At 34.5% G+C, this 24,647-nt stretch overlaps 1 protein-coding gene across 1 annotated transcript; it reads left to right on the forward strand.

Moving 5' to 3' along the window:
- The first annotated feature begins 8,214 nt into the window (after positions 1-8,214).
- On the forward strand, positions 8,215-14,777 carry LOC129219459 (splicing factor 3A subunit 2-like). The gene is given in 3 exon segments (XM_054853871.1): positions 8,215-8,241; positions 8,243-8,369; positions 13,787-14,777. Coding segments are annotated over 3 exon segments (1,116 nt in total). The 3' UTR covers positions 14,749-14,777.
- The last annotated feature ends 9,870 nt before the right edge of the window (positions 14,778-24,647 follow it).

Genomic DNA, 24,647 nt, shown 5'->3' on the forward strand with positions numbered 1-24,647 from the left:
AAAAATTACTGCTTTTTCTTAACCTAATTCCACATAAATGATTTAAATAACCTTGTTACTATAGCAACCAACTGAAATGGACAGTACACAAATAAAATTTCTTGAAAATATTTATCGCAGAACAGATTGAAAAATCCAGAAAGAACGTTAAGAATTTGAACAATAAAAAATAAAAGCTTGGAATTTTTATCGCTAAAATATCGCGCCAAATTTACTTTATTGCTCGGCAAAAGCTGACATTATCGGTGGATGAATTTCGCCAAAAATCTGTTTATAGGGTTTTGGTTTTAGTATTGTATGAAAGAATAATGTATCTTGAAAATATTTCGCATATCAGTAAAATCATTTCCGTGACGAATGAATAAAATGCATGATGATTTCTTTTTGATATCCAATCATATAGTCATAGAAATAAATTATCTAGTGTTAAATGTTACTCTTGACATTATGTCACGTATGTGCACTATGTGACAAAAATGTCAACAAATGCTGTAAATGTCACGAAACCGGACATAATATGTACTAATGTATAGAAAAAACAGTACAAAATGAAATTCTGTTTGAAGCGAACCAAAACTTTTTGAATATCGAATTCAACATCGTGAAAATGGCTGCTTCAGAACAACTTACTGTGTATTTTGCATTATTTTTTTACTTTCGTAATACTTTTTGATTTCTGATCTCTTTCTACATGGGTCAAAATAACAAAAAGACTTTGAAAAATCTTTTCAAATGAATAAAGAACAAAAAATCATACCTGCGAACAAAAATTTCTGTCATTTCCTAAGTTTAGAAGCAATTTAGTACGTTACGGCGTGCGTTTGTTTTAGTTTTTTCGTCCGCCATTAGACAGTGACTGCAGCGTCCCCTATTCGCAACTCCAGCGCTCGAATACGCTACCTTGCGGAGATTTACAAAACTGCCGACAAAACTAAAACATTGCGTTCCATGTGTTCATTTTGGGCAAAACAAATAGTTTGTTATGTGTATTTTTTTTATCTGCGTAATTCATCATTTGGAATCGTCATCCGCAACAGCGTAACATCAAAAATATCTGATATAAACTCATTTTATTTTTCTTGTTCTGAGTGAATTTGAATAAATATCAGTTTTTCAATTCGATGAAAAAAAAAACGAACTTAACAACATTGACTGGACACTTTTCCTTAACCTAATTCCACATAAATGATTTAAATAACCTTTATTATTACAGTATCCTACTGAAATAGACAGTATGCAAATAAATTTTCTTGAAAATATTTATCGCAGAACAGATTGAAAAATCCAGAAAGAACGTTAAGAATTTGAACAATAAAAAAATAAAAGTTCGCCAAAAATCTGTTTATAGGGTTATGGTTTTAAAATTGTGTGAAAGAATAATGTATCTTGACAAGATTTCGCATATCAGTTAAATCATTTCCATGATCAAGATTTCACATATCAGTAAAACGGTTTCCATGACGAATGAATTAAATGCATGATGATTTCTTTTGATATCCAATCATATAGTCATAGAAAAAAAAATATCTAGTGTTAAACGTTACTCTTGACAGTCTGTCACGTATGTGCACTATGTGACAAAAATGTCAACAAATGCCGGAAATGTCACGAAACTGAACTTAATATGTACTAATGTATAGAAAAAAACGGTACAAAATGAAAATGCGGTTCGAAGCGAAGCAAAAATTTATGAATTAAATATTCAACATCGTGAAAATGGCTGCTTCAGAACAACTTACTGTGTGTTCTGCATAATTTTTTACTTTCGTAATACTTTTTGATTTCTAATCTCTTTCTACATGGGTCAGAATAATCAAAAGACTTTGAAAAATCCTTTCAAATGAATAAAGAACAAAAAAATCATACATGCGAACAAAAATATCTATCATTTCCTAAGTTTCGAAGCAATTTATATGTTACAGCGTGCGTTTGTTTTAGTTTTTTCATCTGCGACAACATTAGACAGTGGCTGCAGCGCCCCCTATAGTTTGTTGGAGTTGCGAATAGTTTGTTGGAGTTGCGAATTAATAGCAGACGAATTCGGCAAGTTGGTGATGAAAAATAAAATAAATTTTTCCATCAAAATACTGCGCTAACTTCCTGTGTACGAAAGCCGTACATCGTCCACTATATTGTCCCCTTATTACAACAAACTCCAGTAGTTTGTTTCTTTTTTTGCTTTAATAGCTGCCTCTAAAAAAAAATGAGAAACTTAGCATCATTTACATTGATCTGCTGCGATTGACGGGAGCGGTTCGCCGACAGCGCGCTCTGGTAAAAGTGAACAATCGTTGCCACTTTTACACTAGCAAACCCGTAGGACATTCTTCTAGAGTCCAAATAGTTCTAGTTCTCTTTGCTAGAGTCCCTAAACGCACATTGTGAGTGGCCGGTTAACCGGTCATTCTGTTTGGACACATCCTTATCTTTTGCCGATAGTGTGGGTGTTAACTGCGACCGCGTCTGCTTATTTTTAATTTTGTTTTGTTTACGCCATTTAGTATGTAAAATGATGTATATCGTTGTAAGATATCTTTAAAAAACTTTTTTTGGTGGTAACTAGTAGGAGTAGGAGTAAGTAACTCCTTACATTCTAATAAAGTTTTGCTGTCCTTAATGTTCCCTATAAGAATCATCCTAATTTTGGAAGAAATTCATTTCATATTTCCAAATTCTTTTAATCTAACATCAGGGGTTGGCAAGGTTTTTACCGCCCGGCAAAAATAGGTTTTTTGCCAAAGTGGCAAAAGTAGATTTTGTGTTAAAAACTTATGGACAGTTTTTTTCCCTTTCATATAAAAGTAAAAGCATGAAAAGATTTTGATAAAATTTTAATTTAATTTCTTTTATAGTTTAAAAAAAAATTTAAGGTTTAACTTACTTTTAAAGTTATGGAGCATTTTTACTTTTGAATTTTTAAACATTAACATAAAATTTCAGTTTGTAACATCTAAGACAAATAATTAACTTACAATGAAAATGTAATTAGCTTATTTATTATAGCATTTTTTACAGAATACTAAATATCTATATAAAGTATACTTAATCAAAATGCAACTATAAAAATAAAAGTAATTAAAGTAATTAAAAAGCAAAATACACATTTCTTTAGATTGAAATATCACTTAAATCATCATAGTTCTATACCATCTTCATAATCACTTCCATCCTCATACCGAAAAATTCATATGTTAGTTATCACACCAAACAACACATTGTCCACCCCACAGGGGTAACTTCTTACTGATAATTGATAAAAGGTTTTGCCATTTTCTGTAGAGTGAGCTAGTATTACTAAAAAGTGGAGTGAATATGGAATGCACATATTGATCAGCTTTTTTTTTTTTTTCTTCTTTTTAAATTCTTCTCTTGGCTTGCTGGGGGCGGGAAAAAAACCACGGTTTTTAAGGGTTTTTGCCAAAGTGGCAAAAAAAAGATTTTGTGTTAACAACTTATGGACAGTTTTTTTCCCATTTATATAAAAGTAAAAGCATGAAAAGATTTTGATAAATCTTTTCATGCTTTTTCATTTTCCCAGTAAGTGAGAAAAAAAGCATTATATTTTTAGTTAGGAAAAGTTAATATTTTTCTATATTCAAGTAAATATTCTGTTTATTAATTAAATAGCTTAAAAATTTTAGTGGGATCAAAAAAAAAGTGATTAATTAAATATATGTATATATAATTAGAATTCAATCTTTTTATTAATTTACTAAGCTTAAGTAAATATTTTTTGTGTTAGCATTGAAGGAATTGGCTCATTCTGAAAAAATTGTTTTAGCAAACATTTAAAATCTTAAGTTTTGCATGCCCAACATTTGTTTTTTATTTATTTTTCACCTTATAAATTAGAAATAACATGGAGAGACATAACTAAAATATTAAAGTGCATTATTTATATTGTATTGTCACTATTTCTTGATTAACAATATAATGCTACTTTATTTACAATTAGGTTTTTTGCCATTTTTTTCGGTTTTTTCCATTTTTGCCATGGTTTTTTCCACTGTAAAAACCATGCGTATTGCTGCCGGCAAAAAGGTATTTTTTGCCGGCAAAAACCCAACACTGTCTAACATAGAATTCTTAAATAACTAACCACTTATGAAATTGATCAAAAAGAAAAAGAAAGAGAGAGGGTGATTGACTGTTATCACTTCAGATTTGAGTTCTGGAAACATTCGCGGAAGTCTGATCAATTATCTACTTTTGCTACAGAATGATATGCTTAATTTTTCTAAACTAATCTCTTTACGTGTAAAATCAAGCAAATAAAATTATTTTCTGGCAAAAAGAAGGCAATCGTTATATCTTTTTGAAAAAAAACAGTAAATCACGAATTTTTATTGAAGTTTTCATTAATAAATGGTAAAAAAGTAGCCCATTCTTACTTTTAAAGCTACTTAGTAAAGGACTAGAAAGAAATACTGGACTGATGCTAGCAGGTGTACAGTGCATGCATCATTTCTCAACTCCTTAAGTTTTATTGGGACTTCCCCACTATAAACTTAAAATGAGTCAATGTGCTGAATTTTAAATGTTTATTAAAAAATCAAAATAGGTTCCGATTTCCCAATAACATAGCTTAGTTTAAAGAAAAAATAGAATGTTAGTGCATGACATTAGACCATTAATGTCTGCACTTTACACATATCCCTTTGATCGCAAAATTTATGCCAGGAAAAGTTTATGAGGGCACTTGCTATCTCCTGAAGCAGTAAAGGGTAGGACCTAAAAGGGGGTGCCGAGGGTGCCCCACTACTGCTTCCCCTCATGTTTATATCTCGACCCTTTTACCAACGGATCCTAAACTTTTCCAACTCACGGCACTTTTTTAAAGAATTAGAATTTTCTCACAACATCCTTCTCTACCTGTTTTGTACACATTGATACTGTAAACATCTTGCGACACCAAGTTTGAGCACCCCTGCCCTAAATATTAGGGCATATTTTAGAAAAAGCTATTCTGAAGATACATTCACTAGTATTTCAATCACGTATCAAGTGTTCAATTAGCGTGGAGACTGGATAATTGCCACTTCTCCAAGAGTCAAATATGAGCAATTCTACGGTGTCGGAGGTAAAAATTGCACTAAATTTACTTCAAAAAAACAAACGCGTTTACCGGTTAACAATTTTGTAAAACTGATCAAAAATGATTTTTTTTACTACTTCCCCATGTATAGAGCATAATAAAACATAAAAAGAATTTTTGATAAAAAATTTATGTATAAAAAAAATTCAACCCTTGGTGTTAGACATGTGAACTGAATCTGAAAAATGAGACTTACATAACTAAAATTTAAGATTCAGGTCAATGGCTACACCTGCAATTTTTTTAATTTTATAGGTATTAAGTATTGGATTATAGTATTGGTGTGGGATGTAAAATATCCAATATTAGCTTATTTTTCTGGTTTTAGATGTAAATGACAGTTTTTAAAACCAATTTTAATTACTTTTATTTTTCCTCTATGTTGTTGACGATAAATGAAGCATTTAGATATTTTTAACACAGCACATGTAAAATATTTTCCATATATGTAAATTGTCCCCTACTACCAGTTAGTTAGAGGAGAAATTTTTTAAAAAATATTTTCTTACATATAGAAGATTTTATCTTGTCCTTTTTTGGTCCTTTCTGCTCCATGCATCACAGAGGCTTCAATCTCTTCATCCTTTTTTAACTGGCGTGATGCGGTCCTGGGTAAAGTCTCTGACTCGTAGTTCCCCAGCAACCCAGGCGTGTACTTTAACATTTACAATAAATTCTGTATTGTCAATTTTATCTAATGCATCACTGTCAGATAATTCTTCTTTAAATTGAACAATCATCTTAAGTGTTTTTGAGAAGAAAGTGTCTGAATAGCAATTTCATTTGATGAAGTTGTTTTGATACAGTGCATGAAGTGAATACTAGGAACTGCGAGGATTTTTCTCTCAATATTGGTGCAAATTGCAGAATTATGCATGTTTTCTTCTGATGATATGTATTAAATGTGCACATCTCTTATTAATGAAGAAGCCACAGATGCAAAGTATACTCTTGTGGCATACTGATAAACACCTTTCGAGCTTTACCACTGTGCTACACAGTCAGAGGCAGACTGGTCAGGTCTGCTAGTCGGGGATCTCCTGACTGAGCCAACTGTCGAGTGGGCCACTTTTATTAAATTAAATACAATTAAATTCACACCTAGCATTTTTTAAAGTGTCATAATAAAAAAAAGCATGTAATTTGTGTACTCTATATGAAAAAGGCATTTGGAAACAAATTTTTTTTTTCCCCTCATCTTAAGCAGGGACCAAAATAGCTTAAGTCCATACGTGTGAATGCTTTCCTCTCTTATCAAGTTTCTCTGTGGTTTTTTTGAGCTATGGGGGCATGACTCGCACATGAAACGAAAGAAGGCTGGAGAAAATGAGGTCTGACGCGGCCAGAAAAAGGGCCCAGGACGAAAAAAGAGTGTTAAAAAAGTTGCATTTTGTACATCTATTAACAAAAGTTGAAAGGGCCTGCACCATTATTAGACAAAATGGCCCCGGCCCTGCCATAAATGTGTGAGCCATGCTTTGGTGTGTTGATTCATTGTCACCTCAGAGCAACTGTAATATAGCTAAGCGTCATTTCTGGGTTTAGATATCTTATGGTTGCTCTGAGGTGACAATATGAGCAGGGGCATGCACAAGGGATGGAGAGGGGGAACCCCTGTTGGCCCAGTTCCGAGCCTGAAGGAGGCTTGAGATTCTTTAAATGAGGGTTGAAATCTATGTAGGGACGTAGGGGGTAAATAAAAGGGTTTTTTTAGCAATATTAATTGCAATCAGGGCCAGATTTAGTCTTAACGAGGTTCCTAAAAGGTATTTAAGGAATGAGGTCTTTTCGTAGTCCTAAAGTTACCAACGATAGTCATTAGTCGCTACATCCATCCTTTTTTTTTCTTCTTTGTTGAGTTCTGTGCTATTTAAAATTAATTTTAAACGAAGCTGTGCACAAAGGTACTTGTAATAGTATATTTCAAGTTTAAAAAATTAAAAGCAATAAGTGGTTAATTTATTACTCGTTAAGTTTAAAAAATGCATCATATGTGTTAAACATAATTATTTCAGATAAATACAGCAAAAACAGAGTTTTAACATTTTGACAAAATTTAATAACGTTTTAAAAAGCGGAAATCGCCATAACTTCTATAGATTTGTGGCAACAGAAGGAATTAAACCACAGACTGTAAATTTTTTACGGGAATTGAGTGCCACCAATAGCAACTTTTCAGCAGTATGCATCATCAAAAATTAAAAAATACTTTTTTTTTTACTAATTTTGCTGAAAACATTGAAAAACAGCATTTAGTGGAAACTTCAACACGATTGTGGCAAATCAAGAAATTGTCAGAAAAGTATTCAAATTTTTTATGTACACTTTGCTCCACCAATGGCTCCTTTTCCACACTACCCATCATCGAAATAAAGAAAAAAAGTTTTTCGGCCCACACTAATGCATATTCATATTGATTTTGGAAAAAAAAAGGGTTTGTCTAGAACAACACAAAATGGCCTGTCTGATTTATTAAGTAAGTTAGAATTTCTTGTTGCACTTGTTTTGAAAAACAGAGGGGCCGATCTAGGCTTTTTTTTTTCCTGACCTATGTTTTTATCACAACAGAAAGAAATATGCGAAAGAACTTCACTGAAAATAATTTGAAAGCTAGAATTATCTTTTACTTCTAGCTTCTCTAGATGTTTTGGTTTCAGATAAATTAAAAATGAAACTTTCTGAAAGGTCCTTTTTTACAATATGAAGTTTTGTGAAGGGGCTGCAAAGCAAACCCAATTTGTGTCTGAATCGACCCCTGACAGATAAGCTCTTTCAACTGGCTTCTGATATCAATTCATAGAACCTTACAGACTGGGTAAGTTCACGGTGTAGGATAGTTTCAACAGGAATAACCATGTTTTTAAACTGACGTGAACAAACTCGCAAACTTGTAATTTTACAATTTTTTGCACTTCATCATAACGAAAGTTTTTTTTTGGGGGGGGGGGTATTATGCAAAAATAGGTGCATATAAATTGTTTTTCAGGGGGCATTATGACTTTGATATTACCATATTCCTTTTTCATGCAAAAGTAAACATAAAACATTACTTTTAAAAATGAATGAATGATACAATTTAAATCTGAAAAATGATTTCTATGTTGCAGTTGATTTGAAGGATGGATTTTCAGCACCGTGCAGGTGGCAAAAACCGGCACAGGAGGTGTCGCCTCATGGTCGGAAACAAATAGGGATCGAAGAGAGCGATTACGTCAACTGGCTCTGGAAACCATTGATTTGAATAAAGATCCCTATTTTATGAAGAATCATTTAGGTAAGTGTTTGGCTTTGGTACGGTCAACTCGGCCGTGGTTTTTTCATACAGATACAATTCTGGTCCCAGACCAGTGAAACTTGCCTTTTACCACTCTAAAAAATAATCAGTGGTCCATGGGGACCACCAACCGCTGGCTATTTCTGACCACAATTGGCTGGAAAACATTCAAAAACATTAGTCAAGTCGATGTTTGAATATTTCTTATGCCCTGAAACTAAGTCAGGGCCCAATATAGGCTGATTTTGCTACCGTTTTTTTCGGTACCTTCACAAAAATCTTGTTTTGAAATAGGTACTTTCACAAAAATCAAGTAATGAAATCAGGTAGCTTCACAAAAACATCGAAAATTTCACAAAAATTCGCATTTTAAAATATAAAATTTGTTTCTCTGTTTAAAACAAAATTTACTTATAACATAAAATTCTAAGCAAGTTTATATGAACCAATCGCTTAAATAGCAACCTTTTTGTGGTATTTTTACTAATTTTTAGCTGTTTCTCACCAAAGTGTATTTATGCAATATTATCGCAATCTTTTAACATGTTTTGGGGGAACCGTTTTTCTCATAATTTCCAATATTGTACACAGTACATAGCCCATTAAGCTGAAATTACGATGGTATTTTTTGGTACTTCTTAGGTTTTTAGCTCCCCCCCCCTCTCCCCAAAAAACAAAACCTGTTAAAAATAATACTAGATGACATTTACACTTTTCAAACTAAAATTTCACTTGTTCTACTTCTCTTTTACAAAAATTAGGATGCTTATAAAAGATCTCGTTAGCTCTAAAATTTTGTAACTTGGGAAAAAATTCGTGTTATAGCCATTTTGCGTAAGTCGAATCGCTTTGTAGCGGGAAACGACTGTATATAAATTTTTTATATTTTTAATCTTTCATTTTACGATTTATGTTTTAAATAGAAAATCCTCACCTTTTGATACCATCTAATTTTTTTTTGCAAAAATGCGCAATTACTAGGGGATTTACCCTGCCTTCGGATGAATACTCAAAAAAAAATGCTTACCTTGCTTACCTTCCCACCCTACATCACTAATTGCATGTATTAAAAATAAGTTTGAATAAATTTTCATCATGAAGTACCGGTGAGCAAATGCTAATGAGCAAGGCAACAGAAAACAATATTTTGATTTTTTTTTTTTTTTTGTTTATTAATGTGAAAACTTTCTATGTTTGCCACATTATCACTTAAACAGCAATTAAATAATTAAATAACATCTCAATAGTCTTAATAACTTCTCAGTTTATTCTTCCAAATATCCCTCATGCTTCCTTTTTTTTTTCATTTTGGATATGACTAACCTAGATTGTGATTTTGAAATCCTAAAGTTCATCGTTGAATTGCTTATACTTCTCCAATTATGAAATTGAAAAGAAAGATTCTTTGGTTTACTATATGTTTCTTTCATAATTTCATCAAATCTTCCAATAAATAATATTATAAATTGTGTAATACATTTGTATGTATCAGTTTTACCAATTATTTCATATTTAGATTTAAAAAAAGAAATCCCTTTCATTTTTTCGTAAAATACTCAGTTTTTGGGTATTTACCCAAAAAATATTTAACTTCCCGCTAGGTATTTACCCTATCCACATTTAGAGTCACTAAATACAGTAATTATGCACTTTCAAGTATCTATACTTATGCCTGTATTAATAGTCGCAATTTAGTGTTTCATTTAATATTTCATAAATTAGTTGAAAATGAAAGTTATATTTAACTTGATAAATGTAATCATAAAATGCAAATAATTTCAGGTGCAAACATATTACTGTTAAATTTAAAATGGACCAGTGATGTTGTTTGCGGACCAGTATACATTCATGTTGACTTGTCCGAAAGACCAGTAGGAATTTTTTCTAACGCTGGTTTATGTTAAATAAAAAACCCTACATTAGGGTGTAGTTGATTTTTTTTTTTTTCACATTTTTACTTCTCACACATTTCTCTCCTTTGGTTTTATTTAATATAAAAGAAATGCATTAAAATTTCAGGATTGGCGAATTTTTGAAAGTTGGTGATTTATTCGGTTTTAATCAGTTTTTACCTAATGTCAAACCCCCTATTTGATTTGGTTTTCAACGTAATTGTCAAAAACATAAATTTATGTCCAAAACCTATTTAAAAAGAATATTGACATACAAAATTACCTTAACAAGGATTCTTAGTTTTATGAATTTTGATTTCAGACACTAAAGGAAACTAATGGCCTGTTTTAGATTTTTTAAAAGTACAATTATTATTATTATTTTTTTTAATTTAACAAGCTGCTTGTCTGTAAAAAAAAGAGGGAGAGAGAGAAATAAAAGAGCTAAGTATATTTTTACAACATAATAATAATCATGACTAATTGGTCACCTCTGAACAGTAGTAAGAGATTTGTTCATATCCTACTGTTGCTCTGAGGAACAGTGGTGTTCCCATAGGGTATATAGTCTGTTAGCTAGACCGAAAAATAGCGTCATTTCTGCGATAAAGCTGGGTGAGGTATCATTTTCTTCAGTTTTTTGCGTAGATTACGAATATGCGAAGGCAGAAATTCAAATCAGTAGCTTTTGTATAGTAATTGCCAAAAAAAGCATCAACATCAATTTTTGAAGTTTTGGCTTTTTGTCAGTTGGAGTGACTTTTACCAGAAAAAAACTCCAATGAAAGTTAGTCAGTTATTAATTATATGCTGGGAGCTCCGCACTCTGCTTGATCCGCTCGCTAAGATATATACAAAGATAATAAATCTTATATACAAAGAGTATTTATTTTTTCACAGAAAATTTAGGGCAAACAAAAAATAAATATAACCAAAAATATTTAGATAATTTATAAATTTATCGCTGATCAGCTTAGTTTTAAGCCTCCTTCACACAGGGCAGTTACCAGGATGGGTAGCCAGATCGAAAAGTGAAGGAGTCGCCCGGCATTGTTTCACACAGCAGTAAACTCGCCCGGTACATTTGCCGCTACCATTCTCATCCCCCTGAGTTGAATCAAATAAAAAATCATTGCCAAGCGTTTGCTCTAGAAACAAGTAAACTAAATGAGTCTAATAGATTCAGTTTTGACAGCCTTGTGGAGCACTGCTCCACAACAAGCGTCATTGTTGTCCTGTGCCAGCTAGGCTGGCAATTTGAAGTGTGCTGTTCCAACTGTACCGTAATTTGGTGTGAAGTCTGACTTCTACAGTACACACATGCCATAAAGACCCATTTATAGGGTAAGCAATTATTCACAACATATTCACACAAAGAAAAAACAAAAGGAGAGAGAAAGTGTGTCCATGCCTGAGCTGAGATTCAAACTCGGACCTTCCTGTCGCTTGCTCCAGTTGTGTGAGACGTGAAATTATTATGTACCCTTTTTCAGAAAGAAAAGTTGATTCAATTAACCCCCATGCCTCATGTGTAGAAGTCTCTATTTTTACTCAAAAGAAATAAAGACACTTCATAAATTATAGCTGGGAAGGATTTTTAGATCGATAAATTCCTTGTAACTTTTTATTTTAGTTATTGAAAAATATTCAGAACTACTTTGAAAATTGTATTTTGCTGTTTTAATATTCACTACTATTTTTACAGCTTAATAGATTAACATTTCAAGAAAAAAATTTACTAATTTTAATTAACTCAATTGATAACTAAGTGTAAATTATAGTTAAATGATTTTTTAGTATGATGAGATGTGTGTTTGTAAACAATGTCAGTACTTGAGTTTTCGGCAGGTTTTTAATGTGTCAGGTGAGAAACAGGTTTTTGGAGTCAAAAAACCATACCTTGACTGAATACTAGACTTTCATTCTTTGTGAAGATTTTAAGATAATCTTAAAGTACCAAGATAGGGTGTAGAGAAGAGTATTGGAGGGCAACGCATGTTGCAACATTGAAAACATGCATATTTATTCGAAACAAAAATTATCAAAATCAACATTACTTCAACAACTAAACTTTTGCTATCAAATGATTAGTGAAATAAAGTGAAGGTCTATTTACTGTATGAGGAATCAATCAGCCAGAAATAGTTTATGTCCTGAAATACTCATTTTTGCATTACAATTTAGAACCGCCCAGATTTAATTTTGCTCAATAGTTATATGTTAATGTCAGCTGTGAGGATTAAATTCCATATTTCATTCAGTTTTATGCAAATTTTGTATTGTTTGACTTATTTTAGGCAGTACACTTTCATGCTACATGTTATACGGTACACTCTCGATATTTAGAACTTCGATATCTCGGAAAACTTGATATGACAAAAAATTATTTTTCCTCTTGATTTTGCATATGTATCTAAAGTTTTAATCAAAACCTTGTTATGTCGAATATTTTTCAAAATCAAATATAATTTTTCCGGAAATACCATTTTTTTTTTTTTTTTGCCTTGAAACAGCGCAAAGAATGTTTTCAAAATTTTCTCACACCCTTCATTATTTCTCACAGGAGTTAGGAATGATTCGGAGAAGCTTATCTACTGTCCCTTTTATTCTAGAGCCCGCGGTGTCAGAAGTCCTGAGAAGCCCAAAAAATCTACTTAAAACTTTCCACCCCCTTCTCTCACGCCATTTCGTTGGACCTTTTGACTCTATTTTCACCTCCGTAAAAAGGGGAGATGAACGGACAACTTATTTTGTTCTGGGGCACTCGAAACTCGTTTGAAACTGTTCTGCAACTTGGTAATCCAAGTCTTTGATAAGTTTAGTCGAGGTAAATTGTTACATTTTGCTACTTCTCTAGGGCGATCTTTTTTCTCTATTATTTTCGGTTCATTTTGAAATTAAAATTTGTTACAGTATTAAAACTTTTTTTCAACTCTCATTACATGTTTCTACTTATTTTTAACTATTGTGACTAATTTTTAGTTTATTATTTTGTTATTACTATGACCTTGTTATCTTGAAAACTCGAAAAAATTTTTATGGTCCCTTCGACTTTGTGATATCGAGAGTATACTGTACTTTATGTATGTTGCACAAAAAAACATTCATTTATTGTTAATAAATTTATTCATCTTGGTTTAATAGGTTCTTGGTTCTAAAAAAACTTAAAAAATTATAAATATTTAATTTTTCTTTGCAATTAATCAGCAAAATTAGGCCGATTATGAATAATTAGCAAAGCAACCGGTTATTGCAGATTAGTCAGCGCATCCGTAACCTTCATCCCCTGCCTGTTGCCTACTATACCATAAGTGCGCAGTAAGTGAAAGAAGGATTGTTGCAGAAATCATTTGACGAAGCATTTCTTTTCTGTTAATAACACAATTTTAAATAAGTGTTATTTTGTTTACAAGTGCAAAGTTTTCATTTTTCACAAGATCACAATCATTTCTCTTGGATTTTGCTATTTTTTTAAAAATTAAATGTGAGTGCACACTTGTTATTTTTTATTGTTTTTACTGCTAGGATCTTATGAATGTAAACTGTGCTTGACATTACACAACAATGAAGGAAGTTACTTGGCCCACACCCAAGGAAAGAAGCACCAGGCCAACCTCGCAAGGAGGGCGGCGAAAGAGGCGAAGGAATCCCCCCAGCAGCCGGCCCCCGCAAAGCCCCGCGTCGACATTAAGAAATTCGTGAAGATCGGCCGTCCGGGCTATCGTGTCACCAAGCAGCGCGAGAGGGAGTCGGGGCAGCAGAGCCTGCTCTTCCAGATCGACTACCCGGAGATCGGGGACGGCATCGCGCCCCGCCACCGCTTCATGTCGGCCTACGAGCAAAAAGTGGAGCCCCCCGACCGCAGGTGGCAGTACCTGCTGTTCGCCGCCGAGCCCTACGAGACCATCGCCTTCAAGGTCCCTAGTCGGGAGGTGGATAAGAGTGAGGGGAAGTTCTGGGTGATGTGGAACAAGGAGACCAAGCAGTTCTTCCTGCAGTTCAGCTTCAAAGTGGAGCCCAAGCTCATCAAGCTCCCGCCTCCTCCTCCCCCCGCCCCTCAGACTCAACGCATCGAGCGGGACGACAATCGGCCGCCTCCCCCTGCGCCGCCCATGATGCAGCCTCCTCCGAGACCCATGGGGATGCCTCCGCCGCCCCCTCCGTCCGGCATGCCCCCCAACTTCCAGTCTCTCCCTCCTCCGCCGATGGGACAGTTCCAGCACATGCAGTCTCGGCCTCCGCCGCCACCCATGAACATGAGTTTTGCCCCTCCGCCGCCCCCGATGATGCGACCGCCACCACCTCCCACTGGCATGGCTCCTCCTCCTCCTCCTTCTCTTCCTAAATTTGCCGCGGCTCCCTCGCCTCCCGCTCCACCACCCCCACCTCCGCCTCCGCAGCCAAAGTTACCAAGTGCACCGGTGGAGTCTCCTCCCGCTTCGCCTCCCTCTCCTCCTCTGTCTGACGATGAAGTAGAAATGCACTGATTGTATTTATATAATTTCAGAAATTAAAAACTTTTACAAATAGTTGTGTCTGGTGATGTTTAATTCAAGCCAAATAAAATACACACTCTTCTAGTTTATTTTTCATTGTTTATTTATTATTATTTTTTGTATAATTTATGATGAACATTACGAAGACTAAACGCAATGCCTATCACATTTGCCTCAAAAAGCGAACTGCCTCAAAATAAAACTAACCCTGTAGTATGCTCCACAAGGGCGGATACAAAAAATGTTCAAGGGGGGGGGGGGGGCGATTGTTTTTTACTGTTCACTCTTTGGAACTTTAATCTCTTAAAACTTTTGAAGGAGTGTACTGAACCCCCATCGCTTACCCTTATGTAAACAAAGGCGTCCTATAGTGGTGTTTCTTTCAAAACATATCCAGGGTGAGCCTTTGACCTATCCCTAATTATCATCTAAGATCGTCTAAAATTGAGATTTTAGAACTTCAATTTTAAAAAAATCCTATTGAAAGTTCTAATCCCTATCCCCAGAGTAGCAAGAGATGGGCTATGATTGCGTTTTCAAAACTTCAATTCCGGAATAGCTCCCTTTCTTCTAACACCATCTAAGATTATGTACAATTGCGTTTTTGAAACTTTAATATCGAAAATATACTTGAAGAAAGTACTAGTTTTTCGGCTCAAGGAGGGGTCGATCACCCCTCCCTTGTATCCGCCCTTGATGCTCCATCTAGGGGTCATACAAAGACGGCATTGTTATGACGATGGACCCAAATAACGAGAGTTAAGGATGAAATTATTATGATATATACAACTAACTCAATATTGTTAAGAAGGGTTATTTTAACTGCTTTTTTGCTTTGTGTTTGTGTTAAAAGCGAGAAAGCGATAATCATTAAGAATTACCTGGGCGTTACCGAAACAAGCAACATAGACAAAAAAAAAACGTAAAAAGTGATCATAATGTTACACAAGCCGCCTGTGGGCAGGTTGGTGTACACCTCCATTACTATGGCAAAGGCAGTGCACTTCTGGGGTTTCGCCCCTACGTGGATGATGGGCTGATAATGTCTCCAGAACCTCAAAAATTAAGGAATTAGTAGAGCTATAAAAACAGCTTTCAGAAATGTTCAAAACATGTGGAATGTTAGAAACTGCATTTTCAACTCTTGGGAACAAATCATAAGATACACAAAATGCGTTGGGAATAAGTCGGAACCCAGCAGAAGATCAATTTTCCTTCACGGTATCTTTAAAATCCAAGGAAACTTACAGAGATGGAAATGTTCCCTTCGATATAGCACAACTGTATAGTTGTTGATTGGTCCAGTGATATGATTGGTGAAAATCTTCATGAAAAGACTTGCATTTTAAACTAAATTGGGATTACAAGTTACCAAATTCAATCGCAACAGAAAGGCAAATTTTGTGGCATCCTTGAAAAAGATGCAAAATATTAAAGTGCAGAGTTAGGGCGAGGCTGCTCATTGGTCTAAGAAAATTGGGCCCAATAATGCCCGGAGCCCAATCTGCGGCTCCCTACCTATCACTGTAAAATGGCTCGGTTTCAGGAGAGGGTTGACTCCGTTTGGGCAGCATTATTTTGCGCCGTAAAGAACAGGGCCATCTGACTACCTAGAACCCTACATTCTCATTTTATCTTTAAATGTTTAGTACATGGTTCGCAAATAAATCTACAGGATTAGTGAAATGGATGCTGCAATGATGAGCTTGCATGTCTTAAGGTTCTTGACTTTCATTGAAACAAAATATATCGCCAAACGAAAGCACTAAGTTTAGGTGAGAAGGTTTCTCCAACAACGAGAAACTTACGGATACCATCACACTCTAATCGTTCTATTGCTTTCTGAATTATACATAACCACTAGCATTCCCGTACCCGGTATTGCTCGGGTAATGGAATTAGCAGGGGATAGCTGCTTGGTGCACCTAGTTGGGAAAACCCCTATAATAATTACTTATTACCTATAATTTTTTTCCAGTTTTTGGATGGTCCCGAGGCCCCTAGACTTCTTATACATATGCCCTTGCCCTTAACTGTCATTAACGATCCTTTTAAAGTATTAATTTTCGTTACCCGAACAATGACGGGTACGGGAATGCTAGTATATACATGTTATCACAAGGCATTGATTTTTACCATTTACTTTTACGATGTAAAATAAAACTTAAATGTCACGGAAATATAAGTTCGTTTCTTGAGGCACCTGGGGTCCTGCCCCTTATCCTCTGGTGTGCTATTTTGATATTTCCCCGGTTGGGGACATGGCTTTATTTTGACGCAGAAGATGATTGCCTGGATGTTCGAGGGATGTGGCTTCCTCTAACGGGAGTACCATAATGGTTAGCCAAGGGCTCATCAAGGTAAATTTTAAGTAGAGGTTGTTTTTTTTAAATAAGTTCAAGATTGTTTTTTATTTATTTTGTACATCTTTTTTTTTTCCCCGTGGGGGATTTCTAGGCTATTTGAATGAATAAAAATAATAAAATAAAATAGAGACAATGTTAAAATGTTTAGAAATAAAAGGAAATAGAAAGGAGCATGCTCTCAGCCAGAGTGCAGTACAATAACTAGTATCGTCCATGGGCGGAGTTAAGCCAAGCCCCCTTGATAGCTTATTAGCCCCCATAAATGAAAAAGTGGAGAAGGTTTAATAACTGCTTTCTGCACATTCTTTTTATTTTTCAAAAAAAAAAAAAAAAATCTAGCAATTCCAAAGAGAGTAAGGTGACTAAAAATTACCTTTCTTATCATCACCAAAGATAACTTTAACAAGTGTTATCAGGATTAGTGCTGTTAGAGCTCCAGAATCTACCACTGCTTTCCTTAGCATCCCCAAAGATAGCCGTGGAATTGCATTTTTAGAGCCTCAAATTCAAAAAAATTCTGAGGAGAACTTGAACTCTCCTATCTCTCGTGATCCATGAAAGTAAATTCCTTATTAAAAGTAAAGCTCTAGTCTAAGAATTCTAAATAGTAGGCAGTGGCTACCTCATTCACAAAAAATGGTAGCCACTTTTGGTGGCCTTTTAAAAAATACAGGATTCCCAATTGTTCCTCTTTTCCCGCCAAAATTCGCTTTTTAGGTTCAAGGCCGCTTTAGACCGATTTTTAACATTTTGGTGCGATTAGTCCGCTTTTTATTATTTTACTTGAAAATTAGATTTTAAAAATTTTCCATTACATTAAAAGATACTGTACACCCAAACATGCGGTCACGGCGCCCCCATAAAAATGAGAGGTTTGAGGGAGGAGTTATGACGTCAAATCGGAGCAGGGTGCTATACCGATATTTCTCGGAATTTCAGCCTCACCTTTGCAATGACGAATGAACTTTCCGATCTCGGATCTCGATAACTTGAATATTCCTTTATCTCAAAGTTTTTATTGGATCCCAAGCTCTTAAGAGACTGTTGTGGAAACTGTTTGTATCTGATAAATGGTATTTTTTCTCATCAAAAAAAGGCATACAACATTCTCTGCATCTTTCAGAATTTTTGAGAAAAAAAAGAAAGATTCCGATAATTTCTGTTTTACATTTTTTCAAGTATGTTATTTTTATTTAAATTCATCTAAAACGAACCAGGGACCAATGCCTCTCTATGAGGGGAGGGAGGCTTCTCATAAATCCTCCATGACTTCAGCTTGTTAATTTTATTGACTTCATAATTTTTGTAATTCAATTTTGTTTTTGGAAACGATTAAAAAGTGTCCCTCCAACCAACGACAGAGCAAGTATGATCAAAGCTAATTAATGACTAGGATTAAAAATGGACCAAGTACAGAGCTTATAACGGAAACGTACTCGCGGGGTTCGCATACATCGAGCATCGGCCACATTTTACTGTTTGCAGGATAGTCGAAATTCTTCTTCACCAGCTGCTCATCAGACAGCACGCAACATCCTTTGGAAGCACAGATTTCTGTCCTGAATCGCTCTCGATTAAATAATTTGATGACCTATGGATAATAAACATAATGGTTTTAACCTCTAACTACACAAGAAGCAAGGACGGTCGCAGGCTCAGACGAGTCTCCCACTTTTAATTTTGAAACGGTTTGCTTTTGAAAGGTGTTCCATTGACTACCTTGGGTCACGCAAAGTCTTCTGCATATGCCACAGTCACGCACTAAGCAGTTTACTTTAAGTGTTTTCAATGTGCTTATAAAACCATGTCGAGAATGCCATAAACGGTCAACATTATCGCAATAACTTTGCTTCACTAAAACTTCGATGATTCAATTTCACGTCCGCCAAAACGAAACCTCTGAACCATTTGTTGATGTGTTCTTGTACTTATCAGGGCGGCCCGAGCTTAAGATTTTGGGAGGGCAAAAGTTCTCAATTCGTCGAATGGAATTTTAAATCTTACCGAATGATAAAATACGGGTCTGCACACACAAGTAAATTTTATGAAAAGGGACCTTCGGTCATTAATTGCAATATTGCAATTATGTCTCCAGTTTCGCCGAACCGTCAGACAGCTGAATGAAGGAGTTTTTGGGAGGTCCCAGTGACCCCCCCCCCCCCCCCCCCCCCCCCCCCCATCACGTCTCTAATGCTAACGCATGGAAATATCGTGAGTGCAAATCACTTAGTAACATCTTTCCTTATTCACTGTAATTACGTGGTTCATAACATCAATTAGCCATTGTTCATTTGGCCAAAACTGAGGCTCTTCTCCTTGTTGTGGCGATAGCTGATTACAGATCGCTCTATTCGGAAATAAAAATAATGAAGCCTTTAATTTGCATACAAATTTTTTAAACTTTTGCAGAAATTATTCTCAAAACGATTAAGAGAATCATATAAGTCACCCAAATAGATTCGAAGTTCGAAATGCTAAAACATAAATCAATATTCCCTATTAATGCTAATTAAAAGAAAACGTTACGACGTTAAATCGAACAAATTTGCAGATAACTGCATCCGTGTGTTACGGATTTACAAGGAACACCTTTTTCGATCGGAGGTCTTTTCATCTATAAGCTCAACTCTTTTGCATTGAAAAATGAATTCCTTGTAAACCCGAAACCCGTGTGTGCAGAAAATTGCTAGTTTGTGCGGTTTAATGTAGTAATATTATCTTTTAGTTTTTTGCACGAAGGTATTTCTTTATTTCCCATTGCTCATATTAGGATCTCCACTAAAAATATACCATTCTATGGGGTAAAAAATATGACTCAAAATAAAATCGTGTAGAACGATGTTCCAATTCTTAAGGTTAAGTGGAGAGCAGTACTGTTACTGTATCGCAGACGATTCTTTAATTACATTAATATATTCATGGTATTTATCTATTCTACTAGATAAGCCTTAAATTAACGCTTTTTCTTTTTTCTCCCATTTTTTGGATGGAAAATTCAGTGCTAGAGTTACCGCCATAACTCTCTTTCTACTCAATCTTTTCTTGCATATTAAGTTATGATTCGCTCCAATGTAGAAAGTACATGTTTTATATTTCATAATTATCAAATACGGAATAGAAAAAATCTTGGTTATTTGAGAAAAATTTAGCATAAATAAATTGGGACATATATTTGGAAAACTTCCTCCTACGTCAGTAAAATACATATTTTTTAAAAATTATGTCTCAGTACGAAATTGGACTATTTTATACTTTTTTATTGTAAGCTTTTAATTGACTGCTTTGAGCTTCTGAAACAATAAAAAACTGTAACATTCAACAATGACTAAACGTCCTTTATGTCTCCATACTGCTCTGCTCTCTCATCATTGTTGAAAAACAATTGAAGTTGAACGAGGCATAAAAAATTTAACAATTCATAAAAACGCAAATCGCTTTGTTACTCACTAACATATGACGTCTTCTAGCCTCAGCATCGATTCGTTTAGTAAACAAAAATACATACACGTTCTTTGTTTTCTTCCGTATTAGTATACAATTTCTTGTGATTTACTACCGGTTAAAATTTTCTAAGATTTTATTACTTTTTTTTTAAAGTTTTCTACAGGGTTTTACGGCTAAGTGCACTCATATATATGTAAACAGATTGAAATAACTGCACAGAGTAACTCATTGGATTACCTTTCTGTATTTTCCGACTTTGCCAGTTTTGCAAAATGTTTCTTTCGATTTTACTTCTGATTGCTCTCACGCTTACTTTTCAAGACGAGGTAAAACTTTTAAGCTACTAATTAGTTAATTTTTTCATTTAACTTTTTCTTTAATGCGATTGAAGATTTGTAGCACAGCTTTCAACTTCACTTAGGATAAAACATAAACTGTGTGAAGTTTGAGAGAAATATCATCACATGGATTGCTTGGCGCATTTTCAAAATATTTCGCCAATGTAGTCGAATTTAAGTGTTTTTCTACTTTTCAAACTTTACTAAAAGCAATATTGATGAAGTTTAAAATTTAATATTAAGTTTTTAAACAAAGCCAGCCATTAAACGAGGCTAATAGCTACATTAAAATTGGAAAAAAAAAAAAAAAAAACTGTTGAATAACTAAACTAAGCCGTTAAAATATAAAGAATATATCCATTTTTGTGGGAAACGTATGAAAGGGAATCAATGTTAATGTTATCCAATCAGGGTAATTGATGAAACTTATAATCTTTTTTTTTTTTTTTTTTTTTTTTTCTGCAATGCTGTTTATTTTCTTTTTTTCTTCTTTAAAAATTAGCTCTCATTTTAACTCATTAGTACTATTATTATTGTTTCATTACAATTTTATAATAATCCTATGCTGTGTTTTAATCTCCTTTTGCATATAAGTGGTATAGAGTACGCACCATTCCCCACAAACGTATAAATTTTCAGTTTGAGGAAATCCTAAATTGTATGCTCGAGAAAGCAATTTTTTCGATGATTATACCATAGTTAAACTCATAGTTACTGAGATCCAAGGCGGACGCCTTGTCAGTTTCGTCGTAGTCTTTTCCCCACATAAAACTTATAAAAACTATATTACTCCGATTCCGTGCCGGGCCCTCTTCCAAGGCCGGGGTCCCTGGCTTTCAACTAGGCTGACTTGGCTTCTCGTCGGCCCTGTTTGAACTCTTATATGGTAAGTTGATGCAAATTTTAAGTCACGTATATACCTGAAAAAAACTCCATAAAACTTTTTTTTTCTAACAAAATTTATTTTCAAAGCATTAAAATGACTAGTCTTTACTTCTCAGGACCAGTCGGGAATGTTCAGAGCTAGATGAGGCTCCCTTTTTCCTTTATGGACTAGATTATTGTGGGAGATTATTCAAACTTTAATCCTTCATATGCAGAGAAACACATTTCAGTTTACTATCACTTAGGGGCGTGCTCCACATAGGCAGACACAAACCGAAGGCAGAAACGTAAAGAATCTTACCTACATCCGGGTCTTTCCCTTTTGGTTCAGCGTAAACGCGGAGTAACGATGCCGTCGCAACACACCGTCGTCTGCTGCGACGGTAACGGGAGTAATCAAGACCTGAAAAAATGTTGAACTCATAATGTTTCCGATTAGATTTTCACGTTATCCAACAACTAATGGAAGTTCACCGTCAAATGCAAGCATATTTAACGACGAGGTCCGCCATGGTCATGTTGCATGAACGAATGGTGCATTTGGTACATGTCCATTAGAGAAGATAGACAATACCGATTAATTAATAACAAACAATCAATTGAAAGTAGTTGAATAAACAGCAATCGGTGATAAGCTAAAAACAAGCTTTATTTGAGGTTTCCAAAGTTCATTTATCCGAAAGGTGTAATCATGTGAACATGACTCGATTCTAGTCATTTCATTGAAAATTCGTCAGGGTTACAGAAATATGATTTCTTGGCGCGATTCGAAAAAATAACGGAACTTTTAAATTATGACATGTTTTGTTGAGTTATTGATCGCTTGGCGAGATTGGAAATAGATATTTAATTTAGTTCGTGACGAGTTTTACATTTTTAATGCAGCCTTTAATAATTACTTATGACGTTTTTTGGTTGGGTTATGCATCGCTTGGCGAGATTGAAAATATGGAAAGTTGTTTGATGTAGTTTTGATGGAATATTTTATTTTTAATAAAACTTTTAATGCCACATTTTTGGCTGGATTATCATAACGTGATCGCTTGGCGAAGGTAGAGATAAATAATGGAATGGGTGAACTATTCTATAATTTGATGAATTTTTAATTCACAACTCCAATGAACTACAGGGGGCGATGCAGCCACTGTCTAATGGCGGATGAAAAAGGTAAAACAAACAAATGCCGTAACTTATAACTTGCTTCGACGCTTAATGAATGACAGTAATTTTTTTTCGTGTTTGTGGGAAGCTTTCTTTTCTATTCTTCTGATATAACATTACACCACAAACTGTCTGAAGCCAGTAATTTACCCCAAAGAAAACACGTGGAATGGAATGTTTTACTTTTTTCGGTAGTATTGTTAATCACCGCAAGGTAGCGTATTCGAGCTCTGGAGTTGCGAATGAAATTTTTAGAATCGAGTCATGTTGACATGATTACACATTTCGGATAAATGAACTTGAAAAGCCTCAAATAAAGCTTATTTTTAGTTTATTACAGACTGCTGTTTATTCAACTTCTTTCAATTGATTGTTTGTTATTAATTAATCGGTATTGTCCATCTTCTTTAATGGCCATTTATCAAATGCACCATTCGTTCCTGCAACATAACCATGGCGGACGCCATAGTTATTATACATAGTAGTTATGTTTGCATCTGAACTTTGATTGGTTGTTGGATAACGTAAAAATCTATCAGGTGGAGCTCATGATCTCCTACACTGTTAAAACTACAGGGTGCATTCGGCACCTTTCAGGGGAGAAACGCTTGTTCACCAGCGGCACCCAATACGGAGCCGAAATGACGCCTCTAAATAGGATGAAAAACAGGCACCTTTTAAAAAATAGACAGCCAGAGTGAAAAAAAGGAACCTTCGGAGAGAGAAATGGCACCCTTACTACAGATCCCTCCCGTATTGTGTGCGTTTTTGAATATGGTTGTGTATTTTTTTATTATTATTATTTTTTTTTTTTTTTTAAGTTTTGTTTTGGTTTATGATATTCTATGTTTTGACATTTTTCACATTGAATTCGGTACTGGAAATGATTAAAACATGTAATTACAGCATTTGATCATATTTCAGAGTTTTCAACATAGCTAAGAAGTGCTCATTCCTTTAATTCATCTGATCGTGCTCTAACTTAGTGTTTCTCAACCTCTTTTGATCCACAGGCGCGGTAAAAGCAAATGAAAAATTTTGCGGACCAGTGAAATCTTTATCGTTTTCTTAAAAATTCATAAAATAAATAATATTAATAATAATAACTCTGGGGCCGTTAAAAACTAATAAAACAAAAAATATCTGCCCCTTTACTTGGTATCAAAGATCTGTCACAAATACGTTATAATTTAAAGACGAGTAATTATTTAAATAATGTGAGAAATTATACATTTACTAAAACATGACGCATTCCGAAAATGAAGCATAGCTGTACTTATGGATTATTTACATAAAGAGCCAAAAATATTCAGGGATATTACAGTTGCGGAAAAACAAAATCGTTTCATAAACGTTAATCAAGATTAACAAAATAAAATACACATGAAGTTTTTCGACACTTAGAAAACCAAAAGAAATTTCTAACGCTATCGAGACATTAACCGCTTATGCATCGTTTGGCGAGATTGAAATCATGTAAAGGTGTTTGATGTAGTTTTGATGGAATATTTTATATTTTAATAAAACTTTTAATGCCACATTTCTGGCTGGATCATCGTAACGTGATCGCTTGGCGAAGGTGTAGATAAATAATGGATTAGGTGAGGTATTATACAATTTGGATGAATTTTGAATGTCATTTATACTTTTTGGCTACATATTTTTAAATTTTAACTAAAATCTTAATGGCTGTTAG

Source organism: Uloborus diversus, chromosome 1, assembly GCF_026930045.1.
Source record: "Uloborus diversus isolate 005 chromosome 1, Udiv.v.3.1, whole genome shotgun sequence".
Classification (NCBI taxonomy): domain Eukaryota; kingdom Metazoa; phylum Arthropoda; class Arachnida; order Araneae; family Uloboridae; genus Uloborus; species Uloborus diversus.